This window comes from Macaca thibetana, chromosome 10, assembly GCF_024542745.1.
Source record: "Macaca thibetana thibetana isolate TM-01 chromosome 10, ASM2454274v1, whole genome shotgun sequence".
In the NCBI taxonomy this organism is placed as follows: Eukaryota; Metazoa; Chordata; class Mammalia; order Primates; family Cercopithecidae; genus Macaca; species Macaca thibetana.
Window position 1 is genome coordinate 63749217 of NC_065587.1, and position 13865 is coordinate 63763081.

The 13865-nt window shown below is 49.2% G+C and overlaps 1 protein-coding gene across 4 annotated transcripts in view; it reads right to left on the minus strand.

Annotated features, from left to right (window-relative positions):
• The window catches only part of EPB41L1 (erythrocyte membrane protein band 4.1 like 1), a 126554-nt gene that overhangs the window by 55674 nt on the left and 57015 nt on the right, over window positions 1–13865 (minus strand). For all 4 annotated transcript variants that reach the window (XM_050807003.1, XM_050807000.1, XM_050807001.1 and 1 more), the window contains 2 exons: window positions 3128–3318; window positions 1374–1538 (listed from right to left, as the gene is read on the minus strand). In XM_050807003.1, coding sequence (XP_050662960.1) covers window positions 1374–1538; window positions 3128–3304 — 342 coding nt within the window. In that variant the 5' untranslated portion in view covers window positions 3305–3318. The remainder of the gene's footprint in view (window positions 1–1373; window positions 1539–3127; window positions 3319–13865) is intronic.

Below are 13865 nucleotides of genomic sequence, written 5' to 3' on the forward strand. Positions count from 1 at the left end.
GAGAGAGGACCTGGCCTCAGTCAAACGCTTTATGCACTTCTAGGACAGGCAGAAATGGCATCTTGGGGACCATCACGGTAGGAGAGAGGACATAGAAGATAGCCCTTTCCTTTGTCCCAGGAACAGGGAAGGTGAAATCTTTCTATAGACAAAATACATACACAGTCAGGTGCAGTGGCTCACGCCTGTAATCCCAGCACTTTGGGAGGCCAAGGCAGGCAGACCACTTGAGGCCAGGAGTTTGAGACCAGCCTGGGCAACATGGTGAAACCCTGTCTCTATTAAAAATACAAAAATTAGCTGGGTGTGGTGGTGGGCACCTGTAATCCCAGCTATTCAGGAGGCTGAAGCAGGAGAACTGCTTGAATCTGGGAGGTGGAGGTCGCAGCGAGCCGAGATTGCATCACTGCACTCCAGCCTGGGCAACAGAGCAAGACTCTGTCTCAACAAAAAAAGAAAAAAAAAAAAAAAAAAAAAAAGAAAAAAGAAAAAATACATACACATAAAAACAAAACAAAACCCTGTAGAGAAGAGGGACTCAGCCTCCCAGGACTCAGGAGTAAGTCACATCCCTAAAACCAGGGCATGGGGGAGAAAAGGGGGCAGCTCCTATAAATCTTAGTAGCAAGGACACCCTCTGAGCTCTCTGACACATGCGGAGAAGGGCCAGGAATGCTGCCTAGGCAGGGGTAGAACCTCTAAGGGCTCACAGAGGGGGCAAGTGAGAGCTCAGAATTAGAGCAAGAGTCAGAACCTATACAGGAAAAGGAGACCTAAATGTGAGGCCAGGAGGGCCAACTCCAGAAGGAGGCATCTGCTGTGTCACCACCATGGGGCAAGGTTTCTACACGGCCTGGGTGACATCCTCCCAGTGAGCTGCCTCCCTGTGATGGGGTGATGGGCTTGATATAGAACCCTCAGGTGACTAGTTTGTCCTGGAGACTTGAGATGGTACCCTGGACAGGGATATTCACTAGGAAAGGAGGAGCCCTCTCTCCACCCAGTATATAAAAATGATTTAATTTAAATGTCAGTCTCTCCTGGGTGAATAGGGGAGCCCAGTTCCCAGGTCTACTGTTTGTAGATCAGCCTTTACATGGTGGCATCCTTGCCAAGGTATAGTCACCCTGTAAAATCTTCCCGTGGTGCCAGCCCTGTACCTCGTCTAATTCTATTTGCAACCATAACCACTCTCTCCAGGCTTTGGTGCCACCATCTGTACAAAGGAGCTCCGAGCCAGGTCATCTCTCTGGATGCTGTGGCCGGTCCAGGACTCCTCTGGTTTGGCCCAGGCTGGGTACACACAGGAGCCTGCCCTGGACCTGAGGCTGGCCAACCGGGGACAGGACATATGGCACGCAGTGCTCCCCTACCTCCACCTCACACTCATACTCCGAGGCATCAAGCAGAGTGACCCGGCAGATGGCACTCTTGTATTTCTTGGCAATCTTCTGGGGTGATTTCTGGGCCTTGCTGGGCGTGGTCCTCTCCGACAGGCCATCGGCCTCACTGTAGTCCTTCTCCTCCATGTCTAGGCTCTGCAAGACCAAGCAAGGGAACAGTTTGCTCAGTGAGTTTTAAGCCATGGCCTTTCATATAAGGAAGAAGCAATATGGAGGCATCTGGGGCCAAGACAAACCCCTGAATGAGAGTCGCTGCCGTCTGAGACTCACAGGGCAACTAGGGTCTACGGCTGGTGTGTGCAGAAGGAGAGCCAGGGCTTCCATGCACAATGGGTGGCCTCGTGTGAGGGGTCCCCATCTTCCCTGCAGGCTACTGCTGCCATAGGCATCCTCTGAGGCAGGAGCATCCCATGAAACCAAAGCCAGTGGCCAGAGCTGCCCTGTCTCCCTAGAGCAGCGCGTGACTCAGCATAGCATCCATCTGGTCTCCTTCTTTTTGTCTGTCACTGGATCTAGCAGGAGTCTGGGAGCTGTGGACTGAGTTAAAGGAGAGGAGAAAGGCCAGAGACCCGCCCCCGCCCCGCCCCCTGCCCCAGGCCCTAACTCCACTGCTGATGCCCTCAGTGATCTTGGCCAAGTCCCTGCCACCTCCAGGCCTGTCGTGAATTAAGGAAGGTGTTAATTAGATGATGAGGTGAATCTGTTGTAGCTTTAGGGGCTAGCCAAGCTAGAACATGGGGCTAGCCAAGCTAGAACAGACAGGTTCAGGGGTAGGAAAATAAATGGAAAGAACTCAGGCTTCAAAATCAGATCTAGATTTGACTTCACCTCTGTTACTTTATGGCAGTGTGACTTTGGATAACTCACTTTATCCTGCTGGTGCTCAGTTTCCCCAAGTGTAAAATGGGGGAGTTAGTAGCTACCCTCTTTAGTTTGAGAGAATAAAATTTAAAAATGACCACAATGGGCCAAGCATGGTGGCTCACACCTGTAATCCCAGCACTTTGGGAGGCCAAGGTGGGAGGATCACTTGAGCCCAGGAGTTCGAGACCACCCTAGGCAGCATAGCAAGACCTCATCTCTACTGAAAGTTAAAAAAAATATATATATATGGCCAGGCACAGTGGATCACACCTGTAATCCCAGCACTTTGGGAGGCCGAGGCAGGTGGATTACCTGAGCTCAGGAGTTTGAGACCAGCCTGGCCAATATGGTGAGACCCTGTCTCTACTAAAAATACAAAAATTAGCCAGGCATGGTGGTGCATGTCTGTAATCCCAGTTACTAAGGAGGCTGAGGCAGGAGAATTGCTTGAACCTGGGCAGCAGAGGTCGCAGTGAACCAAGAGTGCAGTGGCACCACTGCATTCCAGCCTGGGTGACAGGGCGAGACTCCAACTCAAAAAAAAAAAGAAAGTGAAAACAATTAGCTAGGTGTGGTGGTGCACACCTGTTGTCCCTGCTACTCAGGAGGCTGAGGCAGGAGGACTGCTTGAGCCCGGGAAATTGAGGCTGCACTCCAGCCTAGGCAACAGAGTGAGACCTGCCTCAAAAAGAAAAGAAAATAACTACAATGCTCCCAGCACAGTGCTTGGCATGTAACGGGTCACTAATAAATCTTAGTTTCCTTCTTTCCTCCCTCCTGAAAAAATACTGGGGCCCTAAGAACTGGACCTGGAGGACGGTCTGGGCAGGAAAGGGACGCCCATGCTCTCGTGCACACACCTGTTCAGCAGGCCGCGTGTCCTGCTGGGGTGGATGCTTCTCATTGGAGTTGGCCTCTGGGTGGCCGTGGCCTGCAGGGGTCACAGGAGTGGTCACAGCGGCGGCGGCCTCAGGCTGCTGCGGGGCCTCCTCCTGAGCTTTCTTCACCTCAGAGTCGGGGCCTGTCTCTGTTGTCATGGTGACCAGCACGCCTGCATTGGCATGAAGGAGATCATGTGACAGGGAGGGACAGCAATGGTGTGACAGCGAGAGGGGCAGGAACCACACGCGGAGAGAGACAGATGGAGGCAAATGGACAAAGAGTCACAGGGCAAAGGGAGGAGGGAGGGAGAGACAGAGGAAGTGGGGAGGAGGGAGGGTCATGGGAGGTGAGGGGATAGTGGCCGAGGTCACAGGCACCCCTCCCACCCTGTGTCTGCAGCTCTTCAGGGACTCTAATCTCTGGGCCTTTCGTAGGGATGATGAGTCCTTCCAGGGAGCCCCGCTCTGCCAGGAGCACATGGGGCCGCTGGTGACCGCCTCTAGGCAGGGCCCAAACTAGGCTGTCTCTCCAGCCACCTCACCTGGCACTTGGTAGCCCCTCAGCAAAGCTGGATTCACAGAATTTAACCAAAAGAGCCCTGGGTTCCAGACACTTCCAGTGCTGAAGCTGGACACACCTCTTCATGCCCCAAGCTTCAATAATTCCTGCCCTGCTAACTTCACAGAATAGATCCAAAAAGAGAATGACAGGAAGAAACTTACGGGAAAAAAAAAAAAAAAAACACCGTGCAGCCTTGACGATGTAAAAGTCAAAAGAATAGGCTCAGTCCCCAAGTCGGCCACAAATGTGGCAGTCACTTCACCTCTCTGGGACTCATCCAAAACATGAGCAACGTAGAGAAATGCTCTCTGGGATGAACGATTCTTGTCATTTTCCCCTTTCAGCAGGAAATGAGGAGATTTCAGAGAGTTAAGGACCCATTGCCCAGCTATTCTGCTGGAATAAGCAAGTTACAGAGAGAGAAAGAGAGAGAATGGCATGGTCTCATTTTTATATTTGAAAAACAAAACAGGCCAGGTGCAGTGGCTCATGTCTGTAATCCCAGCACTTTGGGAGGCCGGGGAGGGTGGATCACCTGAGATCAGCAGTTCAAGACAACCTGGCCAACATGGTGAAACCTCGTCTCTACTAAAAATGCAAAAAGTAGCCTGGTATGGTGATGCACGTCTATAATCCCAGCTACTCAGGAGGCTGAAGCAGGAGAATCACTTGAACCTGGGAGGCAGAGGTTGCAGTGAGCTGAGATTGTACCACTGCACTCCAGCCTGGGCAACAGAGCGAGACTCCTTCTCCAACAAAAAAAAAAAAGAAAAAGAAAAACAAAACAGTAACCTCAACAACATATGTTTGTGTTTGCACGCATTTAGTAAAAGCTCTAAAAGGATACTCACCAAATTGTTAAGAGAGGTTGGTAAGGCAGAAGTGGGTAGAGGAAAATGAAAGAGATCCCTGGGAACAGGGTGACATAAGAGAGAAAACTTCACTTTTCACTTTATATGCTTTGGAACTACTTTTATCTTTTAAAATATACATACGTAGGCTGGGAGCAGTGCCTCATGCCTGTAATCCCAGCACTTTGGGAAGCCGAGGCTGGCGAATCACCTGAGGTCAGGAGTTTGAGACCAGCCTGGCCAACATGGTGAAACCTCATCTCTACTAAAAATACAAAAATTAGCTGGGTGTGGTGATGCATGCCTGTAATCCCAGCTACTTGGGAGGCTGAAGCAGGAGAATCGCTTGAACCCAGGAGGCAGAGGTTTCAGTGAGCCACTGCACTCCAGCCTGGGTGACAGAGCAAGACTCCATCGCAAAAATAATAAATAAATAAATAAAATATACGGATGTACTTTTTTAAACGTACGAGTTGGCTTTTTTAAAATGTAGGGGAGGGGAGGGGCATCAGATGCAACCATTCCTGCCCCCAATCAACAGATCCTCAAAAAAAAGCTTTGAAGCTAAAATCAGGGAAATAGAGAAATGAGCAGGAACCCTCACCCCTGAGTCCAGGCCCTTCCTCTAAATCTATCATATTACATGAGAGTGATTCAAGCTAGACCTGGCAGGCCTTCTCCCCTGCACCATCCATCATGGGACGCCTCTGATAGACAGACAGACAGACAGACACAGCATCCACCCTGGGCTAGCCACGTGCTCCAGGTCCCCTGCCCCACACTTCCTTTTCATTTTTCAGTTTTTCTCCCTGCATCTCAGTGAGCATCAGCCCAGCCCAAAGCCAAGAGCACTGGACAGAAAGCCAGGGACCCTGAGCACCCCACTTAGGCACAGGAGAGCTCTGGGACCCTGAACATCCTCACTCCCCCACAGAGTGGATAACGGGGGAAAGGCTTTGTATGTGGAGGCGTGTAGTACAAATGAGAGGGTTTGTTGTTACTGATGCTACTATTAAGAAGGAAGATGAGGAGGAAGGGAAGGCCTGGGTCCCATCACCTCCTCCCCACACAGAAATGCTTTCCACTCAAGCACACTACTCTGTGCTTTATGGGTATAACTTAAAGCCACAGTTAAATAAAGGCTCTCTGTCACTTACAGGACAATGAGTGCTGACTCCAGGCCAGGATACAAAGCAATGAGAGCTGCTTTAGGGGAGCCCACAGCCTTGGAAGGGTCCACATGATACCTGTGCGCCAGGCTCAGGATCTTTTCTGAGCCTGCACTTAAGGATACTGGTCATAATGCCAGATAAGGCCTATAGGCAAGAACTCTTAAAATAACTGCCTGCTTAATTTTGCTTAAAAAGAAAAAAAGAAAAAAAAAAAAAAGCATCCACAGACTCATCTGTGTGTTTTCTGCTGTGAGATGCAGAATCCACACGACCCCTCGTGGGCCCAGGCAGTGGAAGAGACACTTCCACTCTTCCCTCTCCAATGGCCTCAATCTGATTTCAGTTCATACTCCCGGAACTTTTCCTGGGTCTGAGGTTTCTTGAAATAGCCAGGAAAGCAACCTTAAATAAATATCCCAGTCTTCCTCTGGCTGAGTCTCCAACAGAGCCCGCTGGCAGCAAATGCCCGGCGCTCCCAGAACCACAGAGGAGAGGAGCTGGATGCCTTTTGAGATAATTTTTGAGATAATTCAATCTACTCCTCTTCCTTTACAGGTGAGACCCAGTGAGCAAAAAGGACGACTGACAGTCATTTCCTCAGAAACCAGATTTCCCTGGTTCCTCCGCCCACTCTCCTCCCTCCCCAGCCTCCAGACTCCCCAGATCCTAACTCTAGGTCTGCCTTCTCTCCACTGTACTTGGCTGCCTCAAGCAAACCTCAACAGAACCCCGCAAAGGAGAAAGCACTCAGGCTCAGGCTGAACACCAAGGACGTGGCAGGAGCCACCTCTGCATTCCATGGCCAGGAGCTGCTGAGAGAAATGATGGCTCATTCACTCTAGAGAGTTAAAGAAAAAAATGTAAAAAATCATGGAAAAGATTTGAGTATAAAAGCATGATACACAACGGTTTGTACAGATTAACTCTGTGTTAATGAACACACATGCACAGATATGGAAAATTCAGCAAAGTATTAACTATAATTATTTCTGGGTGGCAGGAAGACAGATTATTTTTTCTTCTGTTTAACTGTAGTTTTTGGTTTTGCTACTATACTTGGAGATTCCTTGAATGAGTTTAAGTTAGAGGTCAAAAAAGAATTTTTGGCCGGGCGCGGTGGCTCAAGCCTGTAATCCCAGCACTTTGGGAGGCCGAGACGGGCGGATCACAAGGTCAGGAGATCGAGACCATCCTGGCTAACGTGGTGAAACCCCGTCTCTACTAAAAATACAAAAAACTAGCCGGGCGAGGTGGCGGACGCCTGTAGTCCCAGCTACTCAGGAGGCTGAGGCAGGAGAATGGCGTAAACCCGGGAGGCGGAGCTTGCAGTGAGCTGAGATCCAGCCACTGCACTCCAGCCTGGGCGACAGAGCGAGACTCCGTCTCAAAAAAAAAAAAAAAAAAAAAAAAAAAAGAATTTTTTCTGATGCACATGGCTTGGTATGGCAGTATGAGAAGGAGATAAAATCTGTTTAAATCTTTTAAAAATTTATAAATCAAAAATAACATCTTTTAAAAAAAATATGATGAAACCTTTATTTCACATATCCAAGGATAAGAGCATGGTTCTCTCACTAGGCCACAGAAAGGGAGCCGAGGGCCTGGCCCTGGCTTCTGACATAGCCTGCCACGTAGGCATGGTTCCGCCCAGGCCCAGGTGAGCACAGACTGATGGAGCTTGCTGTGCAGCTAGGCTGGGCCAGCCACCGCAGTGGCCCCTGGAGGGAAGCATGTGCTGGTTCCCGAAGAGCTGGCTGCAATGTGGGAGGAGGATGCTCACCCAGGAAATTGCTAAACACTTAGGCAGGAGGTGATTTAGATTTGCCATTTATGTTTCAGCCTCTCAGCAGAGTCTGGGGACCTGGTGATCTGGACTGTAGCCTGGAGTTCCCAAAGGAAGCTTCTAGGGTGGGTGGGGGGTGAAGGTGGAATTAGGTGTTGAAAAAAGGGAGCCATTTATTTATTTATTTATTTTTATTTTTTATTTTTTTTTGAGACGGAGTCTGGCTCTGTTACCCAGGCTGGAGTGCAGTGGCCGGATCTCAGCTCACTGCAAGCTCTGCCTCCCGGGTTTATGCCATTCTCCTGCCTCAGCCTCCCGAGTAGCTGGGACTTCAGGCGCCCGCCACCTCGCCCGGCTAGTTTTTTGTATTTTTTAGTAGAGACGGGGTTTCACCATGTTAGCCAGGATAGTCTCGATCTCCTGACCTTGTGATCCGCCCGTCTCGGCCTCCCAAAGTGCTGGGATTACAGGCTTGAGCCACCTTAGACAGAAGATGCAGAGAGAGCATTTGAGCTGAGTCACCATGTGGGAAAATGTCCAGAGATGGGAAGAAGGGGGATGGCAGGGGATGGAGAGGAGACCTTGACGTTCTGGCACTTCAGAGTGAGAAGCCTATAAAGGTGAGCACCAAACAGCCTGGAGGGAGGGACTGGTTGGAGCTTGGGAGGAGTGATGGGGCTGGGAGGGTGCAGGCAGCCTTGCAAGAGTCAGAAGCATCTCCGTGCAGAAGGACAGGGCTCCCATCACTAAGCGCTGCTGCCAGCCAGGCCCAGGGCTAGAGACTTCATACGGTCATTCATGGACCTCTTGAAGGGAGGTAGAGCAGGTGGCCCTGTGGCTCAGTGGTTCACAGCACAGGCTTTGGAGTCAGGCACACCCAGATCCAAAGCCTAGTGCCAATGCCTGCTCACTCTGTGAACTCGGACAAGTGACTTCACTTTTCTGAGCCTGAGTTGCCACTGTTTTTTTTGTTTTGTTTTTTTGAGACAGAGTCTTGCTCTGTCACCCAGGCTAGAGTGTAGCGATCTCAGCTCACTGCAACCTGCGTCTCCCTGGGTTCAAGTGATTTCGCCTGCCTCAGCCTCCCTAGTAACTGGGATTACAGGTGCCCACAGCCGGCTAATTTTTGTATTTTTAGTAGAGATGGGGTTTCACCATCTTGGCCAGGTTGGTCTCAAACTCCTGACCTTGTGATCCACCCGCCTCGGCCTCCCAAAGTGCTAGGATTACAGGCGTGAGCCACTATGCCTGGCCCTGAGTTGCCTGTTTTATAAAACAGAGACACTCCTCCCTCCCTCTCAGGATGGTGAAGGAGATTTAGGAAAATAACACAGAGAAAGCTCTTAGAGGCCGGGCGTGGTGGCTCACGCCTGTAATCCCAGCACTTTGGGAGGCCGAGGCGGGCAGATCACAAGGTCAGGAGATGGAGACCATCCTGGCCAACATGGTGAAACCCTGTCTCTACCAAAAATACAAAAATTAGCTGGGCGTGGTGGCACATGTCTGTAGTCCCAGCTACTCGGGAGGCTGAGGCAGGAGAATAGCTTGAACCAGGGAGTCGGAGGTTGCAGTGACCCGAGATCGTACCACTGCTCCAGCCTGGCAACAGAGCAAGACTCCATCTAAAAAAAAAAAAAAAAAGAAAGAAAAGAAAAAAGCACTTAGCATGGTATACACCCAATAAAACAAGCCTGAGATGTATGGTCTATAATTACCAGCAGTAATGGGAAGCTGCAGTGAGGAGGGCCTGAGAATGGGAGTTCAGAAGTGTCCACCCACAACAAATGGAGAAATGGAGAAAGAGATGTTTCTAAGAGACAGCCAGCAGGACCAGACTGATGACACTAACATATGAAAGGCCTAATGCACAGGATTAGAAAAGAGAAAGGTCAGCCAGAGAAATAAATGCTGACAGCGCCTGTACTTGCTCTGGGGGAAAGGAACCCAGTGAGACCAGGGATGCTTGCCTGGGCTGGGGCTGGCGCAGCAGACTGTCAGCATCTGATGCTCTTCAACATCCTAACCACCCTCTGGCTCCTCTAGCTCACCTTCCAGGGGCACTCAGCAGCCTTCTTAGCTGTGGATCTTTATCCGGGTGGCCTGCAGGGAGAGGGTGTCCTAGCCCAGATGAGGCAATATCCACTCAGCCTGGCAGTGAAACCACTCCTTAAAAATGAATCAACTGGTATCTGGTTTATACATCAGGCCCTCTAACCAGGGTTAGCATGAGTCAGCATCTTTGAGTCCAGTAACTTGGATTTGCTCTTTTTCTCCATCACCATTGCAACTGCCTAAATCTAAGCCACTATCAGCTTGTTCCAGGAGAGCTGCCCCAGCCTGCTCCATGGTCTCCCTGTGACCACTCGGGCCCTCCTAGAGTTTATTATCCACAAAGCAGCCATAAGAATTTTTCCAAAACTCTCAGTGGACACCCTCTTTATTTTTTATTTATTATTATTGTTATTATTATTATTTTTGGAGATGGAGTCTCACTCTGTGGCCCAGGCTGGAATGCAGTGGCGTGATTTCGGCTCACTGTAACCTCCACCTCCTGGATTCAAGCAAATCTCCTGCCTCAGCCTCCCGTGTAGCTGGGACTATAGGCACATGCCACCACGCCCAGCTAATTTTTGTATTTTTAGTAGAGATGGGGTTTCACCATGTTGCCCAGGGTGGTCTTGAACTCCTGAGCTCAGGTAATCAATCTGCCCACCTCGGCCTCCCAAAATGCTGGGATTACAGGCGTGATCCACTGCGCCCGTCAGATGCCCTCTTTAAAACCCCCAAGGGCCTCCCATTAAAATAAAACACAAACTCCTTATCAAAGCTATAGACCTTGTATATGACTGTTGCCCATCTTTTCAGCATCAGCTCCCACCACTACTGGTCCCTTACTGCCTCCCCACACCGCCACCATCACCATGAGCCTGTCACATTGGCTTTCCGTCTGTTCTTCAACTGTGCCAGGCTTTGGGGCTTTGTCCTTAATGATTGTAATGTTCCCTCTGCATGGACAGCTTGGCAGCTCGCACCTTCAGATTGTGAATCTGTGTGCCCCCTGACCACCCTGTCTAATTTATTTAGGTCCTTTCCCCTATTTTTTTGGTTACAGCATGCTAGATTGTTTTGTTTTTGTTTCATTTTGCCATTTTAACCATTGTTAAGGGTAACATTTCAGAGGCATTAATTACATTCACAATGTTGTGCAAAAATCACCACTATCTATTTCCAAAAATTCTTATCACCCCAAACAGAAACTTCAAATTCATTAAGCAAGCATGCTGGGTTGGGTGGTTGGTTTTCTTTCTCTTTTTCTTTTTTTTTTTGGAGACAGTCTCGTTCTCTTGTCCAGACTGGAGTGCAGTGGCGTGATCTCGGCTTACTGCAACCTCTGCCTCCCAGGTTCAAACAATTCTCCTGCCTCAGCCTCCCCAGTAGCTAGGATTACAGGCACACACAGCCTCGCCCAGCTAATTATTTTGTATTTTAGTAGAGATTGGGTTTCACAGTGTTGACCAGGATGGTCTCGAATTCCTGAGCTCAGCCAATCCGCTTGCCTTGGCCTCCCAAAGTGCTAGGATTACAGGCATGAGCCACCATGCCCAGCTGGGTGGTTGGTTTTCATAGTAATTATCACAAACGGATCTTCTATCATTGATTGATTTACTTATTTGTTTTTATCCCTTCTTCTAAAATAAACTCCATAAAGATAAGAATTTTGTCTCATTAGCCATTATTCCCAGGGCTCAGCGCAGTTCCTGATAAATAACAACAAAGTTATCATTTGTAGTCTGCTATTTGCTAGGCACTAATCTGAGTACTTTACATCAATGAACTCACTTCATCTTCACAATAACCTATAATGGGTAATAGGTACTCTTATTATCCCTGTTTTACAAAAGAAGAAACTGAAGCAGAGAAGTTAAGGAACTTGCCCCAAGTCACACAGCTAGTAAACGGCAGTGCCAGAATTCATATTCAGCAGATCTGGCATCAGATGGAGGGGTAGATGGATAAATGGTTGAATACATGGATGACTGATGGATAGAACACAAAGAGACAACTTCTAGTCTACCCAACTGAGGATAGAGACCCGGGCTGCATTCACCTTGCGAGCCTTTGTGGCTACCAGCCAGCCCTCCTCTCCTGATGATTTAGTTTATCTCAACACCTGATGTTTCCATCCAAAGTCCTGATATTATTCTCCTTATTTTACTAATGAGGATGCACACGCTCAAAGAGGCAAATGGATTTGTCCAAGGTCATAAGGCTGTGCCAGGTATCTCTGATTCCAGAGTTCTTCCCACTATATGGCATTCCGACAACCTCAGGGGGCTCAAGCTATACTGACTTCTCCCAGGGTTGGGGCTGGCTAAAGAAAGACTTCCCAAGATTGAAAATGAAACATACTGGGAAGAGCTGAACTCAGAATCAGGACCATTGCTGCTTCAGTGCTTCCACTTCCAATCTGATCAGCTTTGGGCAGGTCACTTCCTCTTTCTTTTTTCTTTTTTGAGATGGAGTCTCACTCTGTCGCCGAGGCTAGAGTGCAGTGGCACAGTCTTGGCTCACTGCAACCTCTGCCTCCCTGGTTCAAGCGATTCTCCTGCCTCAGCCTCCCAAGTAGCTAAGATTACAGGTGCATGCCACCACACACTCAGCTAATTTTTGTATTTTTAGTAGAGACAGGGTTTCACCATGTTGGCCAGGCTGGTCTTGAACTCCTGACCTCAGGTGATCCACCCGCCTTGGCCTCCCAAAGTGCTGGGATTACAGGCGTGAGCCACCACACCTGGCCACTTCCTCTTTCTGAGCATCAGTTTCCTCATGTGTCAAACGGGGATGAGAGACCCTGTCCTCCACATCAGAGGAAGGCCATGGAGATCAAGGCTATTACAGAGAATGGAAAGACTTTGAGATACAAAAGTTAATGTCCTGGGCCAGGCATGGTGGCATGCATAAGCACAGCAGTGAAACAACATGAGGACACACACAGCCACACGTATGGCGCAAGCAAAGCTGCCTCTTCTAAACCCTGCACACTGATGATACCAAAGACTGTTGCTTAGTTGTTCTTGGGAATTCTGAACCAGGTGAGAGAGGAGATGGGGAGGCAGGGGAGGGAGGAGACACCAAAACACCAAGAGACTGCCAGGCAGAAAAAAGTCTTTTGTTTTGAATGATGTTTTTAATAATCAGTTACTAAGACAACTCTTTCTTTCTGGGAAGTCGGGGGACGCGTCTCTCCCATCTCCCTACAACCATGCCGCCTCGGTTGTTAGTCTCCATTTGCACCCCCAGATCCATGGCCTGCTTGAAGAAGCAGGAGGCTGGCCCATTGCACTGTCCCTTGAGCTCCCTTGTCTCCTGGCTTCTGGTTCCTTTTGGCCAATAGAAGGCACTGGCAGGGGCCGGCTCATGCCTGTAATCCCAGCACTTTGGGAGGCCAAGGTGGGCAATGACTTAGGGTCAGGAGTTTGAGACCAGCCTGGCCAACAAGGTGAAACCCTGTCTCTACTAAAAACACAAAAATTAACTGGGTGTGGTGGCAGGTGCCTGTAGTTCCAGCTACCAGGGAGGCTGAGGCAGACCTGGGAGGTGGAGGTTGCAGTGAGCAGAGATGATGCTACTGCACTCCAGCCTGGACGACAGACAGAGACTCTGTCTTAAAGAAAAAATAAAGAAGAAGGCGTTGGCAGGAAGTCAGAAGGTGGAAGGAGAAAAATCCTGGGTGTATCTTCCCCAATTTCTCTCTGTGGTCCCAGTAGCGGCTGAGCCCCTCTGCGACAGCTCCCTGCCCACCTCTACTGGTCACCAAACTCAGGTAACACCGCTCCCTCCTGCTTATTCAGGCCGAGAGCTGGTAACGCCTTCTGTCCCTGTTAGTTTGTGGGTGCCTCAGCATCCCGTGTGGGTTCCCCTCACCCTGCTCACACCTTTATTAACATCTCCTCAGGGGAAGCATCTGAGTGGAATTCTGTTTCCGGTCAGAATCAGACTGATCCACCACCTGATGCTCATTTAGGATGAGGTGAGCCTGAGAAGAGGCAGAATAGGCTAAGAAGTCAAGGAAGGCAATGGAACCGTAAGCAAGCCCCTTAACCTCTTTGTGCCTCAGTCTGTTTATCTGTAAAGTCATGATTATAATCTTGCATACCTCACAGGCTTACTATGAAAATGGAATCAGATCATGCCTATAAAACACTAGACACGTACCAGAATATTAGAAATATTTGCTCCAGAAATATTAGATACTCTCCAATTAAGTCCAAAGACTAAAATGTTAATAATAGCCTTCCCTTGGAGAAGGAAATATGGGCCTTTTCTTCTGTATTTTTCAATTTTCTAC